The sequence below is a fragment of the Ahaetulla prasina genome, chromosome 5 (assembly GCF_028640845.1).
Source record: "Ahaetulla prasina isolate Xishuangbanna chromosome 5, ASM2864084v1, whole genome shotgun sequence".
NCBI lineage: Eukaryota > Metazoa > Chordata > Lepidosauria > Squamata > Colubridae > Ahaetulla > Ahaetulla prasina.
In genome coordinates this window covers 80,463,411-80,485,511 of record NC_080543.1, presented here as the reverse complement: position 1 = coordinate 80,485,511, position 22,101 = coordinate 80,463,411, and the positions used below count along the sequence as shown (strand labels likewise).

Sequence of the window (22,101 nt, the reverse complement as noted above, 5' to 3'; positions counted from 1 at the left end):
GGGCAAGGTTGAAATGTAGCTGAACTGAACAGAACTGAACTATAATAGATTGCTAGCTTGCTGGAAATCACTGGAACCTTGGGTGTTACTATCAATATCACTGTTATCACCAGTAGTAATACCATAACTATTATTATATTATTGTGATTATATTGTAAGTATTATCAATTATATCAAAATTGTATTTATTAATATTAATGCTACCATTCTCACCTGTATTAATATCATTATCAGGGGAAGTCTTATTTTGCGGGAAACAGGGTAAACATCCAGGATATTTGGAGAGAGAGAAACCAGGGGAAGAGTCAATATATATATTATTCCAATAGGCACCAATCCTGGTCTAGAATCAACATGGTATGGATGTCGATGTAATTAAACACAGAAGTGAATGAAATAATATACAAACATTTGGGCAGACCACAACCCAAGAAGGGTTAGTTGGAAAGGGCAAAAAAACCCTGTAAGATGGACCTTAAATAGGTCAATTCTAAAGGAGGAAAAATTTAGATTAACAATGGAAAAGGAACATTGGTTTACTTGAAGGTTCCTTCTATGTACGCTGCGTGAGAGTCCAAAGCAATGGGTTGTTAACTTCAGCTGATTGGCCAGAGACTAAGTTGAATTTGTTTAAACACGCCTCCTCTTCCTGCTTAGCTCCAGTTTATTAACGAAGAACCGGTACTTGAGAAGACGAACTCAATTGGGAACTGGAAACGAACCAAGAACCTCCAGACCCCTGCATAGAACAAAGAAAACAATAAAGAAACATAGGGCGGGTATGCCTTCAGGTAAACCAATGTTCCTTCTCCTGTACGCTGCTTAGAGAGTCCAAAGCAATGGGATATACCCAAGCTAAATATCCCTAGGGTGGGGAACAGAGGAATCCAAATTGTCAGCGGCAGGAAGAACTCGCTGCAGGACCCTCCGTCCGAAAGAGGCCTCGGCTGAGGCAAATTGGTCCATCTTGTAGTTTTTGATAAAGGATGAGGGAGAGGTCCATGTGACCGCTCTGCAGATGTCCAAGATAGAGGCTTGAGTGGCCCAGGCGGCTGTGGTAGCTGCACTGCGGGTGGAATGAGCCGTGATGCGGCCTGAAAGATGGTGTTTCTGCTGGTTGTAGGCCATGGAAATACAGGCTTTTATCCACCTGCCTATGGTGGATGGAGATACTTTGGTGCCCAGAACCGTTGGTTGAAATGAAACAAACAAGGATTCTGTCTTCCTAAACGGAGCTGTTCTGTCGAGGTAGATACGTAAGGCCCTACGTACATCCAACGTGTGCCATCGACGCTCTGAAGGATGTTTGGGATGAGGGCAGAAGTCCGGCAAGATGACCTCCTGAGACCTATGGAACTACGTGTTTATTTTTGGAAGGAATGTAGGGTCTAAACGGAGAATGACTCTGTTAGGGCATAAGTCCTTCCTGACTGATAGAGCAGCCATTTCGGAGATCCTGCGGGCAGAGGTTATGGCTATGAGAAAAGCTACTTTAAAGGTTAAGAGCTTGAGGCTGGAGGAGCTCAAGGGTTCGAAAGGGGATGAAGTAAGCATCTGAAGGACCAGGGTTAGATCCCAGGTCGGATACCTGTGGACCAGAGGGGGACGCAGATTGTAGGCTCCCCTTAAGAAACGGCGGATACGGGGATGTTGAGAAAGTGTGGAGGTCCCGTCACAGAACAGGACAGTGGCAAGAGCTGTAACCTGCCGACAGATAGTGTTGGTGACCAAGCCTTTGTCCAATCCGTCCTGGAGGAATTGCAGGATCTGCTGAATAGAAGCAGAAGTGGGGACTATTTGATGTCTAAGACACCAGCGGTGGAAGGATGACCACGTGGCCTCATAAATGTGCATTGTGGATGGGCGTCTAGAAGCCAGGAGGGTGGAGATGACCCCCACAGAATGCTTTTCCTTCCTTAGGATCTCCCGGTCAAGTGCCAGGCGGCTAGTTGATAACATTGAGGCTCTGGATGAAGAATGGCTCCTTGGCGTAGTGAAATCTGATCTGGTGGAATTCGCCAATGTGGAGTGATGGATAGGCTCATCAGATTCGCAAACCAACTCCGATGAGGCCAGTAAGGGGCTATGAGGAGGACCTCCGCCTTCTGTTCCAAGATCTTCTGAATGACCCTTGGCAGAAGAGGGGTCAGAGGTAAGGTGTAAAGAAGACCCTGGGGCCACTGACATCATAGGGCATCTGTTCCTTCTGCTCCTGGGGTGTGGAACCTGGAGAAGAATCTGGGCAGTTGGTTGTTGGTCAGGCTGACATAAAGATCTATTATGGGCAGGCCGAATTTGTTCGTGATGGAAAGAAACAGATCCGGATTTAGTTGCCACTCTGATTGGTCGATGGTGGTCCTGCTCCGCTTATGTGTTGGCGACTCCGGATATGTGTGCTGCCTGTAGTGATAGAAAATGCCTTTCTGCCCACAGGCCCATTGCTGCTGCCTCGTTCATCAGGAGGCGAGAGTGGGTTCCCCCCTGACGGTTTACATGAACCTTTGTGTTTATGTTGTCCGTCAATAACAACACATGATGGCCCGCTAACTGTGCTCGGAAGTGTCTTAGAGCCAGATGGGCTTCCCTCAGTTCCAACCAATTTATGTTGTTTTTGAGGTCGTTGGGAGTCCAGCGACCCTGGGTCATCTGATCTAGGAGATGAGCACCCCAGCCGTAGAGACTTGCGTCCGTGGTAAGGAAGAGGCGGTGATGTTCCAGAAACGAGCAGCCTTTTGCTAGGTCTGGGGACATCCACCACTGCAGGGATTTCCTGACCTTTGGGGGCAGGAGGATCCTGGTTTCTGTATGACTGGTGCCTTCCCTTTGGTTTGGCAGAAGTAACCATTGTAAGGGTCGTGAGTGGAGGCATGCCCAGGGAACGATTGCAAGACAAGACACCATCTTTCCCAGTAACTGGGATACCAACGATAGTGGGACCCGTCTGAGTGCCCTTACCTTCTTTATCGTGTCTCTGATGTTGTTGAAACGGTCTCAAGAGAGGAACACCTGGCAAGATCTGGTGTTGATTCTCGCCCCCAGATGGACTATGTTGAGTGATGGCACCAGATGGCTCTTTTCTCTGTTCACAGAGAATCCATGACCCTGTAGGGTTTGAATCGTTACCTGTTAGTCCAGTAGTGCCTGTTGGAAGGAAAATGACTGGATTAATATATCGTCCAGGTAACACTGTATTCGGATGGGAATTGACCGTAGGTGGGCCGCCACTGCATCCAGAATCTTGGTGAAGGTGCGAGGAGCAGATGAGAGGCCAAAGGGAAGAGCCCTGTATTGAAAATGGGCCCCTGCATAGCTGAACCTGAGAAAGTGTCTGATGGGCACATGTAAATAGGCCTCTTTGAGGTCGATGGATGTTAGATAATCTCCCTTTCTGATGCTTCCCAAAATTGAACTGAGGGAGTGCATCTTGAATCTGCGATACTTGATGTGCAAATTTAGTTGTTTTAGGTCCAGGATGGCTCTGCTCCCTCCTGATTTCTACTCTACTAAGAATAGAATGGAATAGAAGCCGGTCCCCTGATGAGGTAGGGGTACCCGTTTTATGGCCCTGATGGACAGCAGGTGCTGAATCTCTGCTTCCATTTGAGCCCTTTTGGTGGACTCCTTGGGAATGGAGCACTGGATGAACCTCCTTGGGGGTTCGGAGTTGAATTTGAGAGTTAGGCCTAGTGTGAGTGTCTGGAGCACCCAAGCGTCAGTGGTCGTGTTGTGCCAAATGGAAGCGAATTTGGCGACGCGACCGCCGATGGGATCCTGATCGGTATAGTCATATGTTTCTGCGATAAGGCCGGAAACCGGATCCACGGAAGGGGCGTCTGGCCTGTGGTTATCTGGACCTGTCTCGGAAAGACTGTCTGTCAGGTGCTCTATCGGGGGGCGACTGGAAGGATCGTTGGTAAGCCGGGGATTGAAACCCGGGAGGCGGCCAAGGTGGCTACGGGGGTATCTATGGTTGGAACCTTAAGAAGGTCCTCGAGCTCCTGATCTGTTGTGTACATTTTCTTGTCTGAACCACTAGGGGTGGGAATGGTACCTGGGTGACCCCATTGACGCTGAATGATGTCTAAGAAGAGCTTAGGTGATGGAATTACCCGTTGCTCTGAAACTGGTTCAGTGAAAAGGAATTTGGTGGGGTCAGATGTATCTGAAACACCTTCCAATTGGTGTGAAGCAACCCCCATGTTGGCTGTGATTTTGGCCTTGTGTAATAAGGTATAAAAAAGTTATGGCGAAAAAGCCCATTGGGGGCAGGCTTGTCTGGGGCAGATTCCTCATCCTCTGATAAGTTAAAATCTGCCATGTCTTCTTTTCCCCCCAAAAAAGGAATCCTCACTGTGGTGGGAAGGGGTGGGAGAACGTGTGCGTTGAACGCGTTGTCTGGTGTGATGGCTTTCAGAGTGGGATCTCTGGCCTGAAGATCCAGTTGGAAAAGGGGCTGGAAAACCTCTCTGAGTAAAGGCTGAATCAATACCTTGAGAAATAGTTTGAATAATAAGATGGTGTATGTCCTGAGGAATACTAGGATTGCTGTCCTCTCTCTGAAGGGTCCCCGCTGCTGTGGGGGTAAAAGTGGCAGAAGGTGCCTGATGAGGTGATTCTGGCATGGGTCTGGAAGTGTCCCCAAATACTTCAGTGACTGTCTCCTGGTTTTCTCCTGAACCACTTGGGAGAGTGGGGGACCATCCAGGTTGGTTTAACAGGGGCTGATGAGAAGCTTCAGTCTGCTGAGGAGAGGTAGAGTCTCTGATGCCCACTGGGGGGACAGGATCTTCCCTGCAATCCTCTGCTAATTTTTGTTTGGCCTTATCAAATTGCCTATCCAGGGCACGCTGCCTTCTTAAGGCATCCCTTTCTGCAGCAGCAGAGGTATGATCAGAGAAGATTTGGATCTGGTAGAAGGTACCCTAGATTTGGATCTGCTTCTATGAGGGGCTGGGGCCACATTGGAATGGTGTCCCTGGGAGGGTGAGGAAGAAGCCTGGGAAGAAGACCTGCTGCGGTCAGCCATCTTGGAATAGAGGCCTGGAGTCAGTGGAAGCCTCAAATAACTTTTCAAGTCACTATAGGCCCGATTCAATAATCCTGGAATGCGATGAGAGGAAAAGGGCTGATTAGCACCAAGCCGACACCACGGCTTGAAAAGTGCCTTTGAGCTGCGTGGAAGGGTGCAAGGGGGGGGGTCCCCAAATTTATGGCGCGAAGCAGACACCACTGATTCTCAGGCACCTAGTCACCGCAGCATTAGCAGGGGGAGCTTGCATCCGACAACACGGATCTTTCTCCACCCCTGCAAGCGCGAAGCCGACACCACAGCTTCTCCTGCGCTCCGCTGGCTGCAACTCACGATTTTGAAGGTCAAGCAATGTCCCAGGCAGTCCGGACGATCCTGCGAGGCTTGGATTCAGCAAAATGACCAAAAAAAAAAAAAAATGGCTGCCGTTGCTCTAGCAGCTCAGCTCATTTCAGACTCCCAGCAGCAAGGAATAATAAAGCAAAGGGTTTTTTGTTTTTTGGGGGTTTTGTTTGGAGAGGTTTGAGAATTTTTTTCTTTTAATTTAAGGTCCAAATACGCTGATTGAAGAGTCAAAGCAATGGAGCTAAAGAAGGTAGTCTCTCTATGGCCGACTGAGTTAATAAACTGGAGCTAAGCAGGAAGAGGAGGCGTGTTTAAACAAATTCAACTCAGTCTCTAGCCAATCAGCTGAAGTTAACAACCCATTGCTTTGGACTCTCTAAGCAGTGTACAGGAGAAGCAAATTGGCCTTTTCTTTAAAGAAGACAAGAAAGAAGATACATTCTTACAAAACCTATGGGAAACAGTGAAGGCATACATGAGGGGAGTTGCTATATCATGCTGTGCTATATACACGGCAAACAAAAACAAAGAAGAAACAGTGACAGAAACACCTAGAAGAAGAACATAGAAGAGTTGAGGCAGAGTTGCAAAGGGAACTTCAACAAAGAGAGCTAAAACAACAAATAGACTTAATTAAACAAAGTGAATATTCTTGAGAAGGAAGAGTTGGTGCAACATATAAAGAAAATAAATCAAAATTTCTTTGAGAATGCAAATAAACCAGGGAGGTGGTTAGCATATAAATTGAAGAAGCAGAAGGAAAAAAGGTGGATTAGTAAATTGCAAAATGAAGGAGAGATATGTTATCAGAATGAGGGGAAGAAATATAGCTCAGGAGTTCTATAAGAAACTGTATGGGGGACTTCCGCTTGGCGCCACCTTTCTCGCTGGGTGCTAATTTATGGCACTCCGCACTGGATATGGTAAAAGCCGGTGAAAACAGCAATGAACAGCTGTTCCCGGCTTCAATTTCCCTCTCTGGTTGAAAGAGAGAGAAAGAGCAGGGGGGGAGAGTGGTAGATTCCCCTAGGGGCTTTGTTTTTGTTATTCAAAGTCTCGAACGGTCGAATCCCTTTGAATTCCTTCTACACTCCATTATCCAGCGCTTCTCCTGCAACAGCAGGAAAAGAGGAAGGTGTCCACTTCTGCTAACAATTGATTTCTTTTTGTGGATTTCTATAAGCAGACGGAAGAAGCATGAGTGAACAATTATTGGTTTGCAAGTATTTTTGACTTTCTGACTTCCACCTTCTTTAAAAAGAGAAATTTCCCCCCCCTTCCTTTAATTGTTTAAAATGGCGTTTGAGAGCAACTGAAAGTAGAGCGATAAAGGGAAGGGAAAGGAAAGGAGCCTTGCTGCGAAATCGAAACGGAATGGAGATTTTATCTTATTGTGTTGGACTGTGGATTGTTGATTATATTACGTTAAGTATTTCATAAGGGGATTCTCAGCAAGAACTTTGCCATGAAGGTTCTTTCAGAAGAAAGGATTCGTAACTTTATACAGGATTACACAGAAAGAATGTATATAATTATTCAAAAATACGAATTGATAAAAAATGGGGACGTTTTGGATGAGAGCTTGGAGGAAATTAACCAGTGTAATCAGGACTTGGAAAATGGAATGGAGGAGATACAAACAAAAGTGGATAAATATGAAGATATGATCGTGAATAAACAAGTTGATGTAAAGAAGTTTTCTTTAAATAGTTTGGATGAAATGCCTGAATTTGTGCTACAGGAGGCTGTCTCCTGAACCGAAAAAACTCACAGGGTTAATGCTTTCCAAGAGTTCTCTTTTTGGACTGATGAAATACACGGCAGTAATTTGTGGATTCTTGGACATAAGGAACTACTAGGAAATATTGGGATTGACTTTTCAAAAGGAGTAATGAAGGAAAGACAGAGATTAATGCATCAAAAAAAATGGCAAGAGACAAAAGTATTATCCTTGAAACAAGGTTGTTTTGAAATATTAACAGACAAAAATATTAGTGTCCCTGAAAGACAATATGTGAGGAAGATCTGGAAGAAATGGGTTGATTATATGTTTTGTATCTATCATAAAAGACTAGATATTTGGATTTATACTGGATTTTGACGAGGAAGGACTAAAGTTGAATAGATATTGTAATTTTCTGTATTGAAATTTTATAATGCGTTGTACTGAATTTTAAATAGAATATTCTCAAACGATCTTATGTAAGAAAGACCTGGGGGGAAAATTATAAGGTCATAGAAGCTATAAGGGAGATATTCTCTGAATGGGATTGGATTTTTATGCTTTAGCTGGTTTTAAATACTTTAGGATTAATTTGTTCTATTGCTTTACATATCTTATTACTGTTAATTGTTAATTTTTTTTGAAGGATTTTGGTTATGTTAGAAGGAAGTCAGAGCTAGAGAGGGAAAATTGGTATAATAGTTTTGGGGAAAAATTTTCTTAGCATATGTTTGTTTTATTTTTAACTATACCTTGTGCTTGTTCCGGGAAGACAGGGGGGAGGGGGGAGGGGATTAGTGAAGGGAGGGGGGTTGGGGGGAAGATTTTTTTTGTAAAACTTTTTGAATAGGAAAAAAAAAAAAAGAAACTGTATGGGGATAAAGAAAGCTATTCAGAAGACAAAGCAATACAATGTCTAAAGAAAGCCTTGCTGCCCAAAGTTCCAGAAGAAACAAGAAACATGTTAAAAGAAGAAATAAGGATGCCAGAATTATTAGAGACAACCAAAAAAAAAAAAAAAAGAACAACAAAACACCAGGCCTGGATGGGTTACCAACAGAAATGTACAAAGAACTACAAGATACATTGGGGTAAATATTACTGGAAGTATATAATGCAGTTCTAAATGAAGCGAAGATACCACCATCATAGATAGAAGCGAATATTACGTTGATCCTGAAAGAAGATGCTGATTTAACATTAATTAAAAACTATAGGCCTATCTCGCTGTTGAACACAGATTATAAAATATTTATGTCAATAATAGCGAAAAGATTGAAAAGGTTTCTAGAATTTATACATGTGGACCAAAATGGTTTTTTTGCCAAAAAGGCAAATAAGGAACAACATGAGAATAAGATTAGACACGTTAGAATATTATGAAAGTCATGGTGAGATACAGGTGGTATTGATGTTTCTAGATGCCCAAAAAGCCTTTGATAATGTTAAATGGAATTTTATGTTACAACAACTAAGACACATGGATTTTGGTGATAAATTTATAAACACGTTTACGGCAATATATTCTAAACAGAAGGCCAGAGTAATAGTGAATGGAGAGGCGACACAAAACCTTAGGATTCAGAAAGTCACAAGACAAAGATGTTTGCTATCACCGTTGTTATTTATACTGACTTTGGAAGTATCAATGAGAATAATTTGAACAGATACACAGATCAAAGGATTGGAAATTAAAAGAGAGAGTTATAAATTGTAAGCTTTTGCAGATGACTTAGCCACTGACATCAGGCCTGAGACTTATGGAGGTGTTGGAGGAATACAGAGAAGTAGCCAGACTAAAAGTAAATGAGGAGAAAACTAAAATGATAGCCAAGAAGATGACAAATAAACAGAAAGATGATTTGACTAAGGGAATAAATATTCAATTAGCGAAGAAGGTGAAGTACCTAGGGATTTACCTGACGGCAAGGTGTACATCAATTAAGGAGGACAATTATATTAAATTAATAAATCAAATAAAGGCAGATCTGGAGATATGGAAGACCATTCAACTCTACCTTATGGGCAGAACAGCCTCAATAAAAATGAATGTTCTGCCCAAACTACTCTTCCTATTTCAAAACTATTTTAAAATTAGAGAAAAATATTTTGATAAAATAGTATCAAAATTTATATGGCAAGGGAAGAAGTCAAGAAGTTTGGTTTGCCTGACTAGGAATTATATTATCACGCAGCAAAGATCACCTGGGTGAAAGAATGGATAACTTTAAGGTACAAGAGATTTAATGCTAGATCATCATGATATTCAAGCAGGGTGGCATGCATTCCTCTGATATGGAAGACAAGTGGCACACCAAAACTTCCAAAGACACTATATACGAGTCCCTATTGGGAGTATGGAATAAAATAAAAAAAACAAAACTATATGAAAATACCAATCTGGCTCTCCACTCTAAAGCATTGGTTCATCCGAATCTTATCAATTGGGGAAAAATTGCTACAAGGATATTCTAGATGAAAAAGGGGGACTAAAAACGAGACTACAATTAAAAGAACAAGTGGTAGAATTGGAATGGTGGGCATATTTACAAATTCAATCATGCTATATGAAAGATGTGAAAGCATGGAGTATTAATAGAGATTTAAAATATTAGACAAATTTCTATTGGGGACAGATGAGAAAATGATTAAAGCAATGTATAAATACTTATTAGATTATAAAATGGAGGAAGAGCAAGTTAAAGAGGCAATAATGGTATGGGCAAAAATTTTTGGGTATAATACTGAACTTGAAAAGTGGGGAAAATTGTGGGAAAGGAATAGGAAATTAACCCTGGCCACATCATAGAAGGAAAACGAAATATTCTATAGGTGGTATTTACCACCAGCAAGATCAGCCAAAATGTATAGAAATTTATCACCGATATGCTGGAAATGTGACCAATCACGTGGCACCTACTACCATATGTGGTGGACATGTAGAAAAATAAAAGAGTACTAGTGAAAGATTCAGAAGTGGCTAAAAAAAATGATTGGACAAAGATTGGAATTCAAACCAGAAATATTTTTATTAGAAATCATAACAGATTAACAGAAATCATAACAGAAATCATAGAAATCATAACAGATCAACAAAATACCTTATACCAACAGACTTGAAATCCTGGGATTAAAAAATTTACAACTCCGTCGATTTCGACATGACCTGTGTTTAACACACAAAATCATCTATTGCAATATCCTTCCTATAAAAGACTACTTCAGCTTCAATCGCAAATTACAAGAGCAAAAAATAGATTCAAGCTTAATGTCAACCGCTTCAAACTTGATTGCAGAAAATATGACTTCTGTAACAGAGTTGTTAATGCTTGGAACTCATTACCTGACTCCATAGTCTCTACTCAAAATCCCAAAATCTTCAGCCAAAAACTGTCTACTATTGACCTCACCCCATTCCTAAGAGGACTATAAGGGGCGTGCATAAGAGCACAAAAGTGCCTACCGTTCCTGTCCCTTTATCATATCAATTTGATATAGCTGATACATATTTTTTAAATATATGTATATATTTTCTTCAAAATATGTTGTTCTATCTATGACAATTGTTTGTGCATACTGTTGTGACAAAAAGAAATAAAAAAAAAATACTGTAAAGGGTTAACATATCATAACGGTAGTGAGAATGATATACACCCAACAATGGAAAAATGAGAATATACCTCTAGAAAGGGAGATAATAAAGAAAATATTAGACTGTGCAGAATGTAATAGATTGACGCTAGTAAAAAACAAAGGAGAGACAGAATACTATGAGATTTGGAATAGACCAATGGTTGGATTTGAGAAATGGAAGTCGGAACAGGAAATAACTAAGATGTGTAGACCAAAAGATGATATATATGTAAATATAAGAGTGTATAGGGGGTCAAATATGTGTATATAATTAGTAAGGTATGTTTAGCATATAAAATACTTGTGTTATACTTTAGTGTGTATAGTGAAGATAACACCAGGATGGTCGCACCATGTCCAATTTCTTTTTTAATATGATATAAATAACAGTATTTTTTTAAAAATGACTTGAAGGCACAAAACAAAAAAAACCCAAAACCACACTCATAAAACATGATGCAACTTGCTATTATTAATACTTATTGATTTATATTCTGTCTTATCTAATGAGCTCTCAAGAACAATGATTGACATACCTTTGCTGTTTCTGAGACAGAATTCCAGTATCCACCACTGAGAGAAAACTTCCCACTACCTATCCGTGCCAAAATTTCTTCTGGAGTATCATCAGGACCATTTGCAAAGGGTGTATAACTAAATAAAGACAATAGTTTTAACATATATTTTTTTAAAGTTCTGCTCAATTCCATTATCAGAATTGACATACTAAATTCTTATAGGTAGTCCTTGATTTACAACCATAATTGAGCCCAACATTTCTGTTGCTCAAACATTTGTTAAGTGAGTTTTGCTCCATTTTATGATCTTTCTTGCCACAGTTTTTAAGTGAATCAATGCCGTTGTTAAGTTAATAGCACGGTTATTAAGTGAATCTGGTTTCCCCATTGACTTTGCTTGTCAGAAGGTCTCAGAAAGTGATCACATGACCATGAGACACTGCAACTGTCATAAAAGTGAGAGAGTTGCCAAATGGCTGAATTTTGATCATGTGACTATGCTGCAATGGTCATAAGTGTGAAAAATGGTCATGTCATTTTTTTCAATGCTGTTGTAACTTTGAACAGTTACTAAATGAATTGTAAGTCAAGGACCACTTGTAATTAATATAAATTGCAAAAATAATTATTCATTAGACTATGTAACTGCTTACCGGTTACTAATGTGAACAAAAAGCTTTTCAAAAAGAATTAGGAAATGAAAGTAATGTATTACATATAGCAATACTAAAAGTTTTTAGTACTCGAACAGATTTGGAAGTAGTACAATTTGAACTATAACAAGTGAACTCTTTGAAAATGATTAATAATAGGCATATTTTCTCCAAGCTTCTCATGAACTTGAAAAGTTCTTAAAAATTCAAAGTTATTCAGAGCTATATCCGCCTTGAAAGTAACCCTTGTTGAACATCAGGACATGACCACAACAAATGTTTCATGACATTTTGTATTAAATCATAAAATGCTTGAATTTTATGATAATTTTATATTATAAAATGTTTTATGAAATTTGCCAAATTTCCATTCCACTGAAGCTATGCATCCTGGATTTTGGATCCATGTATTCTATATGTTAGCTGATTGAGGTATCTTGGCTCAAAAAGGTTTGCCCTGTGATACACGGTTTAACCCAGTTAAAGGTTGCAGACATGAAACTTTTAGCAATATATAGATACAGGACAAAGTAAATTGATACAAACATACCCAGTCAACATTGTATATAGAAGGACACCAAGGCTCCATATGTCGCATGCTACATCATACCCTTGCCTTTTTAACACCTATGAGAATCATGTTATTAATTAAACCATAAAGAAAAAGCAATTATTCTTAATTGTAAATATTACTTTTGTAAATGTTACTTTTACTACAGAATCACTGAGAAACTGAAGTTGCTGTATCCATTATAAATTATCCAATAAAAATTGGATAATTTAATTTAATAATTGAATATTTTAATAAACAATATTTGAATTATTAAATTAATTTAAACTCTATTATTGCAGTAAAAATGAGAGTTTAAAAATCACTGAACTATAAAAGAAATAAAACCACGAGTGAAATAAATAATTCACATAAATTATTGGGAATCAGTATAGCACTATTAAAATAAAACAACAAATAGTTTAGAGAAATTCATTTGCACAGTTGTTGCTCCATCTCATGGAATCCATTTAGTTCAAATAATTACATCTCATGTAATTCAAAGATAAATAGAAAGCCACATAACCAATTTTTTTGTTTCCTTTATGTATTGATCATCAGCCTCAAATTCTTTAAAAATATGGAAAAGATAGAAATGTTCCATAAACCTTGAGGCCTGGCCAATGAGGCTTAATAGTCCCATATTAAGAATAATCAAAATCAGTGAGGAAAGTTGAGGTACCAAGTGGCTTGCAGGTCAGCAGGAAGTTAAGTGGCTGTCAGCTGAGGGAGGGTATGAAGGTGACTGTTGTGGCATCTGTGAACAATGACACAATCAGCTCAGAGGTGGCTGGTGCTGGGTGGGTGGGGGATATGCAGGTAGCTGCAGTGGTGCATTATTTCATGCCCCTGGTGGAGAGGTGGCCGATGGCGGGTGGGGCACAGATGGCTGCAACAGAACCCACAAGCAATTTTAAGCACAGAAGGTGACTGCTATCAGGTGGGAGAGGGTGCATATGTGAAAGATTCGAGGCTCAGAGGTGGCTGCTCCTGGGAAAGGGAGACTTGCCAGAGTAATTACAACTTTCCTGCTGGCTTCCCCATTGACTTTGTTTGTAGGAACCTGTCAGTGAATGCGGCAAATGGCAATCATGTGATTGTGGACCACTGCAACCATCATAAGTGCAAGCCAGTTGCCAAGTTACCAGATTAACATCATGTTACTGCAGGGGTGGTGCGATGGCTGGAACTTTGAGGATTGGTCATAAGTATCAATTGTTCAGCACCATCCAACCTTAAACAGTCACTGATTAAGTAACCACTAAGTGAGAATTATCTACAGTATATAACTTAGGTTTTTATAAGGAAGTGAGAAAAAGGGTTCTGCACAAACATAAATTTTGTTAAACAGATTGTAAGATTCTGAAATTGTCACTAAGGATGGTCAGATTGTCTTTTGCTTCTGATGTTATTAATATTTTTTTCCTTTTTCTATAAGCCAATATATATAGTACTTTGTATAATTAAGGGGGACCAATATGAAGCAGTCAACTTGAGTCTGGTGGATATTCAGTTTTTAATAATCAGATTTGTGGAAAGCTCTCCTATTGCTCCATGAACTATTGGTTTCTAAACAGCTGTTGCAAAATGTAATACTCCTGGCCTGGATGGCTTTTCAGAGGACTGGTACAAGGCTTTTGCTGAGTCATCATAAATCTTTTGGATGTAAGTTATGAATCTTTTTCAGAATGTTAAACTGCCAGCACTGTTTTATACTAAAAATTATACTAAGGTTGTGATGGCGAACCTATGGCACACATGCCACAAGTGGCACGCAAAGCCATTTCTCCAGGCACGCCAACCTTCACTCATTGCTCTTCCAGGTTCCGACATGCACATGCATGCCAACTAGCTGGTCTTTGTGCGCACAGGGAGTGCTGGAAACCCAAAGAGCATGCATGCCAATTTCCAATTTCCGGTGCTTCCCCCGTATGTGTGCACACTCCCGTTTCGGCACTTGTTGCCGAAAAGGTTCGCCAATACTGTACTAAGGTATTTATTATGCTAGTTACATAATACATAGTTGCAAAATATTTTAGCACATATAATTTACATCAGGATTTACAAAAAATCATCAGGCATCACAAAATGTTTATTAGTTGATATACTGGATATAGCCAAGTACAGGATGGAATCTACTAGTATCTTTAGACTCAGAATAAGCCTTTGCTAAATTACAGTTTTGCTCATAAGTTTACATAACCTGGCAGAATTTATGATTTTCTGGCCATTTTTCAGAGAATATGAATGATAACACGAAAACCTTTGTCACTCATGGTCAGTGTTTGGCTGAAGCCATTTATTATCAATCAACTGTGTTTACTCTTTTTCAATCATAATGACAACAGAAACTACCCAAATGACCCTGATCAAAAGTTTACATACCCCAGTTCTTAATATGGTGTATTGCCCCCTTTAACATCAATGACACCTTGAAGACTTTTGTGGTATGTGTGCATGAGGCTCTTTATCTTCTCAGATGGTAAAGCTGCCCATTCTTCCTGACAAAAAGCCTCCAGGTCCTGTAAATTCTTGGGCTGTCTTGCATGAACTGCATGTTTGAGAGCTCTTCAGAGTGCCTCAATGATATAGAGGTCAGAAGACTGAGATGGCCACTCCAGAACCTTCCCTTTATTCTGCTGAAGCCAACAACAGGTCAACCTGGCCTTGTGTTTAGGATCATTGTCATGTTGGAATGTCCAAGTATGTCCCATGCGCAGCTTCTGGGCTGATGAATGCAAATAGTCTTTTGATAACATACTGCATTCATCGTGCCATCAACTCTGACCAAGTGTCCTGTGCCTTTTGTATGTCACACATCTTCAAAACATCAGCGATCCACCTCCGTGTTTCACAGTAGGAATGGTGTACTTTTCATCATAGGCCAGTGATGGCTAAGCTTTTTGCCGTTGCGTGCCAAAAGTGGGGGGAGCGTGAGGGGGTCACGCACGTGTGTGTCCACATCCATAATTCAATGCTCCCACCACCACCGCGCATGCATGTGACCCTCCTGCGCTCCCCCATGCACGACTCCCCGGGCCCTGTTTTGGGCCTAGCAGGCCTACCTGAAGCCCCCAGAGGCCGGAAATGGCCCGTTTGGATTGGTTTTTGTCCTCCCCAGGCTCCAGAGGCTTTCCTGGAGCCTGGGGAGGGCAAAAATGGCCTCTCCCTCTCCCCTGGAGGCTGGAAATGGCCCATTTCAGAGTGATGTCTCAAGATGGGACGGTTGGCGATTGGAGCATGTGATCGGTAGAGGAGTCAGGGGGTGGGTTTTGGGGTTTTTGATTTACTTAGGGAAAACCCGGATCTCTCAGATTAGGATTTTCCCAGATGTGCCAGTTTACCTATCCTAGTAAAAGAACTTTGAAAAATGCATGCTTCGGAATTTTTACTTGGCGAGGGGTTTTTCTGGAATGCTGATATTAATCTGAATCTCCTTTAAAGCATAGTAGCACCCCAAAAGGGGCCGTCAGGGATGCTGGGCCCCAGCATCCACCGAAAACCTTGGGTGGTGAAGATGGAGTGAAGATGGAGGAGAAAGAAGAGACCACAGAGGGGGCAGTGGGGACGGATACTCAAGGATTTATCGACACCCGGTTTTCTTCTTTTGAAGAAGTGGTGCGTGCCATTGAGGCTGCAGAGGAGGCCCGAAGGCTAGGCATTCAGCCCAAGGAGTTGGATTCCTGGAAGAGTTGCCAGTCTAATCCAATTCCTGAAAGGGGATCAGAAGAGAGACCACCGGGATATCATGCCAGTCCCAGCCCAACAAATTCGTCCCTGGAGCCAGAGTGGAGAACGGGGACAGCTATAGGATCCGGAGATTCCTGGGATGGGAGCCTGTTCCCTTCATAGCGAAGTCAATCTTTGACTGGGCTCCCTGAGAGCTTTGAACAGATGGAAGTGGGAAGCAATGCATCCCACTCCCAACCTCCTCAAGTGAGATGGAGCTTAGTACAGCCTACGTTCACCTTCCCCCACTCCAGGACTGGGCAGAGGAATTAGCAGGATTCAGGCATGTCCCTACCCGGCCAGGGGCGAACTGATCAGCTCCCCGGCACAGCAGGGATATTATGCAGCTGGGAGACATCAAATGAAGCTGGCATGGAGAATGCAACAGCCCCCTGCGGAGCCCCCTCGCCTGCCTGCCTTTGTACTACCTCCTGATGAATCCAGCCCCCCAGGCTGGGGATTCTACCCCGGCCAGGGGTGGGTCGGTGGGTCCAGTGCCAGTGGCATCCAGAATCATCTGCTCCAATTTTCCAGGGATCCCCCTGGCCTCACTATGGCCCAACAATCCCAGCAACGCGGGGGGAGGGGGGGGGCTAATCCAGCAGCCGTCTGGAGTTCCACCTCCCTCTCTAGCCCAGCAAGCAGCTCCGTCATCACCGGCCCCTCACTTAGCAAGGGGTTTCCCAGCAACCCACAGCAGCTTCGCCACAGGTTCCACCTCAACTGCCTGCTGCCAAGCCCCTTCCCCCTGGGCAACCAACTCCACCCTGCTTCAGAGCAACGTTTGATGGCACACCTGCCAAACTGGCTTACTTCCTCAGCAGGGTCTGGGCTCATATAGATCAATATGGAGATCGATACGAATCAGAACGGGACTTGATATCAGCGATTTTTGATGGGATGAATGAAGGGCAGGCTTCTGAATGGATAGCCCAGCTACACAATGAAGGCATTACAGAATTAAATGACACCTATGGGTTTGTTGCACTGCTCTGGGCCATATTTGAAGACCCAGACTGTATCAATGACAGTGAAGCCACCATTAAGGTGATGAAGCAAGGTAATCGACCCATAAAAGACTTTGTGTGGGACTTTAGACGGGTTGCAGGGTACCTGGGGCATTGGCCAGACTGCATACTCCTGCACTATTTTAAAGAGGCCATTAATCAAGAATTCAGAACAGCCTGTGGAATCCGGGGGGGTGCCTGACTGGCTGCATGACTAGTATACCATGTCCATAGCTCTGGACAGAGAAATTCACCCCCACTGCAAAACATCAGCCAAAAAGCCTCCTCGGAGTGTGTTGGCCAGACGGCCCCTTTCAAGGCCTATTGAAGTCTCCCCCCCCCTCAGCCGGCAGGGATGATTAAATGCTATCGGTGTGGACAATTGGGACATAGAGCTTTTGAGTGCCTGGCCCCTGCTCCAGTTCCACAACAACATCCAGCCACGGCTACCCAAGGGAAAAGGGCTCCAAGGAAGGGCCCAGACACCAGTCGATTTGCCAGACAAGCCATAGAGGTTCCCCTCCCCACTGGAGAGAGCGAGGAACCTCTGGCTGAAGAAGCCCCTCCTGACGAGGCTAGCAGGGAAGAAGACCCAATGGTGAGTGCACCCATCCCCCGCTTTTCTATTAAAGTGAAACTAGTGGTGCCAGAGACAGGGGAGCAAGGAGAACTACCGGCCATAATAGATACAGGCTGTACCAGATGCCTAATTGGAATTCCAACTGTAAAACAATTGGGGATCAAAACAAGAGCCTTAAAGCACCCAATTAAATTTCACCAGCTGGATGGGACATTAATTGGGGGGGGGTCCCAGCCACCCAGATTACAGAACTGGTTAGACTAAAAATTGGAAGACATCATGAATTTATACGATTTATAGTAACCCCAAAGATGTCAGAATCTATCATACTAAGCCTAGCTTGGCTGGACAAATGGACACCCACCATTAAGTGGGAAGATGAATACCGGAAAATTATAATGGATATTGGCCCCCTGCCCCCTGTCCCTCCTCACAAGGAACGGCCAACCTATGAAGGCCAGCTGCCAGAAACAGCAGTCACTGGGTCAGACAGATCTCCAGGTGAACCCCAGATTCCTAAAGCATACACAGACTGTCATTTTAAATTGACAGAGCGGCTAGAAGCTCCTTTCTGGGTCAGCTGAACAACAAATTGGATAAGAGGAGAAATTCTTGTTCAATGTTTTTGAAGTTTTGGGGTTTTGTGTTTCTAAAAAGGTTTGGGCGATTTCCATTGTGAAGTATCCTGTCTTGAATGAGTTTTCTGCCTGCTTGTAAATGGAGCCGAACTTCCAGCTTCCACTTTCTATGATCTCTGCTTACAAAGTTTCCTTTATGCAGCTGGCAGGAATGTGGAATTCCAGGCAGGTTCCTTGCTAGCAACTTGATTATTCCTTAATTATCTGGGATATTTTATTTAGGAAATGAAGAGGGGGGAGTTTGATTTCTTTCAGAACAGATTAGTGGGGTGGGGAGGAAATGGGGATTTTGAAGTAACCTTCCCCTGGAGTGGGGAGGGAATGGGGATTTTAGGCTTGCTGTCAAACATCAGCCATAATACTAATGATTGTTTTGAACAATATGCAGGTTGTATTACATGGCTATTTTATATGTGAAATTATGACTGAAACCTATATAGGTTCACACTGTCAGGAAGTTTGTCCTTAGTTTTAGGTTGCTTCTCTCTTTGTTGAGTTTCCATCCATTGCTTCTTGTTTTGCCTCTGGTGCTTTGGAAAATACTTTCCCCCCGCTTCTTTCTAGCAGCCCCTTAAAACCCTGTTGCCTATCACACTCTTGGGCAAAGCATGTGAGCCATTTCTTCCTTTCAGTGGTCCATGAAAGTGCATCTATAGCAGAGGTCTCTAACCTTGGCCACTTTAAGACTTTAAGACAGCAAAGCTGGCTGGGGAATTCTGGGAGTTGAAGTGGCCAAGTTTGGAGACCCCTGATCTATAGTATGTAGATAATAAAGTTGCAAAAAGGTGAACAACATTTTTGCAGAACTATAGATACGTTGAGGCTGGGTGTGACAAGGAATGGCTGGGAGGGGAGGGGCCAGGTGAGGTACCCCTTGACATGAGAGACATTGAGTTGGCCACACCTACCCAGCCATGACCATCAAGCCACACCCACTGTCACATGACCATCAAGCCACACCCACAAAAATAAGCCACACCCACAGAACTGATAGCAAAAAATTTTAGAACCCACCCCTGGTCAGAAGCTTATATTACACTTGTTCCAAAGGAGGATACCAACCCACAACAAATCAAGAATTATACGCCTATATCCTTGATAAATTCAGACTATAAAATTTTCACTTCAATATCGGCAGAAAGACTTAAAAGATATTTAAATATTTTTATACACTCTGATCAAAATGGGTTTCTGCCAAAAAGACAGATTAAAGATAATATGAGAATAATTCTGGACACTTTGGAATATTATGAGGCGCATCCCGAAAAGCAAATGGCTTTGATATTTCTAGATGCACAGAAAGCCTTTGATAACGTGAATTGGCGATTTATGTCACTACAGCTGGAACAGATGGGCTTTGGTAGAAAGTTTATTCAAGCAATAGAAGCCATATATCACAAACAGCAAAAGTAATGATAAATGGAGAATTGACAAAGTCTATTGAAATAAAAAAGGGAACAAGACAAGGTTGTCCACTGTCACCTCTGTTATTTGTGTTAACATTAGAAGTGTTAAACAGAAATATTAGAGAAGAAAAAGATACAAAAGGTATGAAAATTCAAAAGGAAGAATACAAATTGCAAGCATTTGCAGATGACCTGGATTTTATTCTTGAAGATCCATTAGAATTCATAACTAAATTGATAGACAAGATAGGAGAATATGGAAAACTACCTGTCAGCCTCCGCTTTATTTAAGTGCATTTCTCCTACTAGACTGTTTTACTGTTTTATTACTTCCTTAAAGGTTTTCTTCTTACTGAATGTCTTACATGATTTATGGAGGAGAAAGGTTTGTACTGTTGCCAGAGTTCGGCTGACATTGCATGTGTGGGGGGGAGATAGTCTTTCAAACAGACGTTTGAACTGATTTGGCACGTGAATGTAACAGGAGTTGCCTGCTTCGCATTCCATCCAGAAGATTGACAGAGGGAGAATATCGGAAGTGAAACTATACGTGGCCAAGGAGGAAGACGCCATTGGATTATGACTGAACTCTAGTGGGAGGAGGATTCAGGAGAGGATATGACGTCTGTGTTTTTAGTATACTTTCAGTTCTGGCTTAGCTTTGTTTGCAGTCTGACATGTTTAGTAAAAATTACCAATCTCTTCAAATTGATGGAGTTGGGTCTTTATTTTCTTAAACATTGATCTGAGGCAAGCTGACACTAGCAGGTTTGAAAATAAATAAAGACAAAACAAAGATTTTGACAAAAAATATGTTAAAACAAAAAGAACTTCTGGCGAAAGTATCAAAGATGCAGGTCACAAATAAGGTTAAGTATTTGGAAATATATCTGACAGCAAGATGTAGTACACTTAAAGAGAATAACTATAGTAAACTCAAACAACAGATAGTGACAGATTTGGTAAAATGAGAAAATTTACAATTATCATTGATAGGGAGAATATCAATGATTAAGATGAATATATTGCCTAGAATCCTATATTTGTTCCAGACAATTCCAATTAGGTTGGGAAAAGAATATTTTGAAGAATTGAATAAAATAGTGTTGAAATATATTTGGCAGGGCAAAAAAGCGAGGATAAAATTAAAATTGTTGCAATATGCTAGAATACGAGGAGGTTTTGGATTGCCTAATTGGGAATTATACTTAGTGGCAAATTTGATGTGAATCAAGGAATGGATAATACTAAGAAATACTAGAATATTGACTTTAGAAGGTTGTTGTTGGGATGGCAAGCCTTCTTATGGTACAAGGAAGCAAAAACATAGGGGTATTTCAGAAGACATTTTATATGAGAGGCTTTGGTATTAAATTTGGAGAAGATTAAAAGACAACACTATTTAAAAATTCCAGTCCGGTTATCATCTATTCAATAACATTAAGAAAGGAACAAATTGTTAGATATAGTGAATTATTGAATGAAAAGGGTGAACTTATCTATGCAAGAATTAGAAGTACAAGGTCTAAAGATGAATTGTTTTTCTTATTTGCAAATACTGTACATTCTAGATACAGTTGCAAGAAAAAGTATGTGAACCCCTTGGGATTACGTGGAGTTTTGCATGAATTGGTCATAAAATGTGCTCTGAACGTCATCTAAGTCACAACAATAGAAGAACACAGTCTGCTGAACATAATACTGCACAAACATTAGGTGTTGCCATGGTTTAATTGCACATAACATGTAAACATTCACAGTGCAGGGAGGAAAAAGTATGTGAGACCCTAGCCTAATGACTTCTCCCAGAGCTATTTGGAGCCAGGAGTGAGCCAACCTTAACTCCAATCAGTGTGATGATATTGGATGTGTTGCTGACAGCTGTCCTGCCCTTTAAAAACACACACCTGTTGTGGGTTTACTGGTTTCAAGAAGCACAGTCTGATGTGAACCATGCCTCGCAGAAAAGAGCTCTCAGAAGACCTACGATCAACAATTGTTGACTTGCATGAAGCTGGAAAGGGTTACAAAAATCTTTATGTTCATGTGTCCATGGTAAGACAGACTGTCTACAAATGGAGAAAGTTTAGCACTGTTGCTACTCTCCCTACGCATGGTCGTCCTGTAAAAATGACTGCAAGAGCACAGTGCAGAATGCTGCAGAATGCTGCATGTGGTAAAGAAGAATCCGAGAGTGTCAGCTAAAGACTTACAGAAATCTCTGGCAGATGCTAACATTTTTGTTGACACATCTACAATAAGGAAAACATTAAACAAGAATGGAGTACAT

General features: G+C 41.6%; 1 protein-coding gene across 1 annotated transcript in view; it reads right to left on the bottom strand.

Moving 5' to 3' along the window:
- Nucleotides 1–22,101, bottom strand: part of RPS6KA3 (ribosomal protein S6 kinase A3) — a 179,149-nt gene that overhangs the window by 5,716 nt on the left and 151,332 nt on the right. The window contains exons 19-20 of the mRNA XM_058185843.1: nt 12,452–12,528; nt 11,267–11,384 (exon numbers count right to left, since the gene is read on the bottom strand). Coding sequence (XP_058041826.1) covers nt 11,267–11,384; nt 12,452–12,528 — 195 coding nt within the window. The remainder of the gene's footprint in view (nt 1–11,266; nt 11,385–12,451; nt 12,529–22,101) is intronic.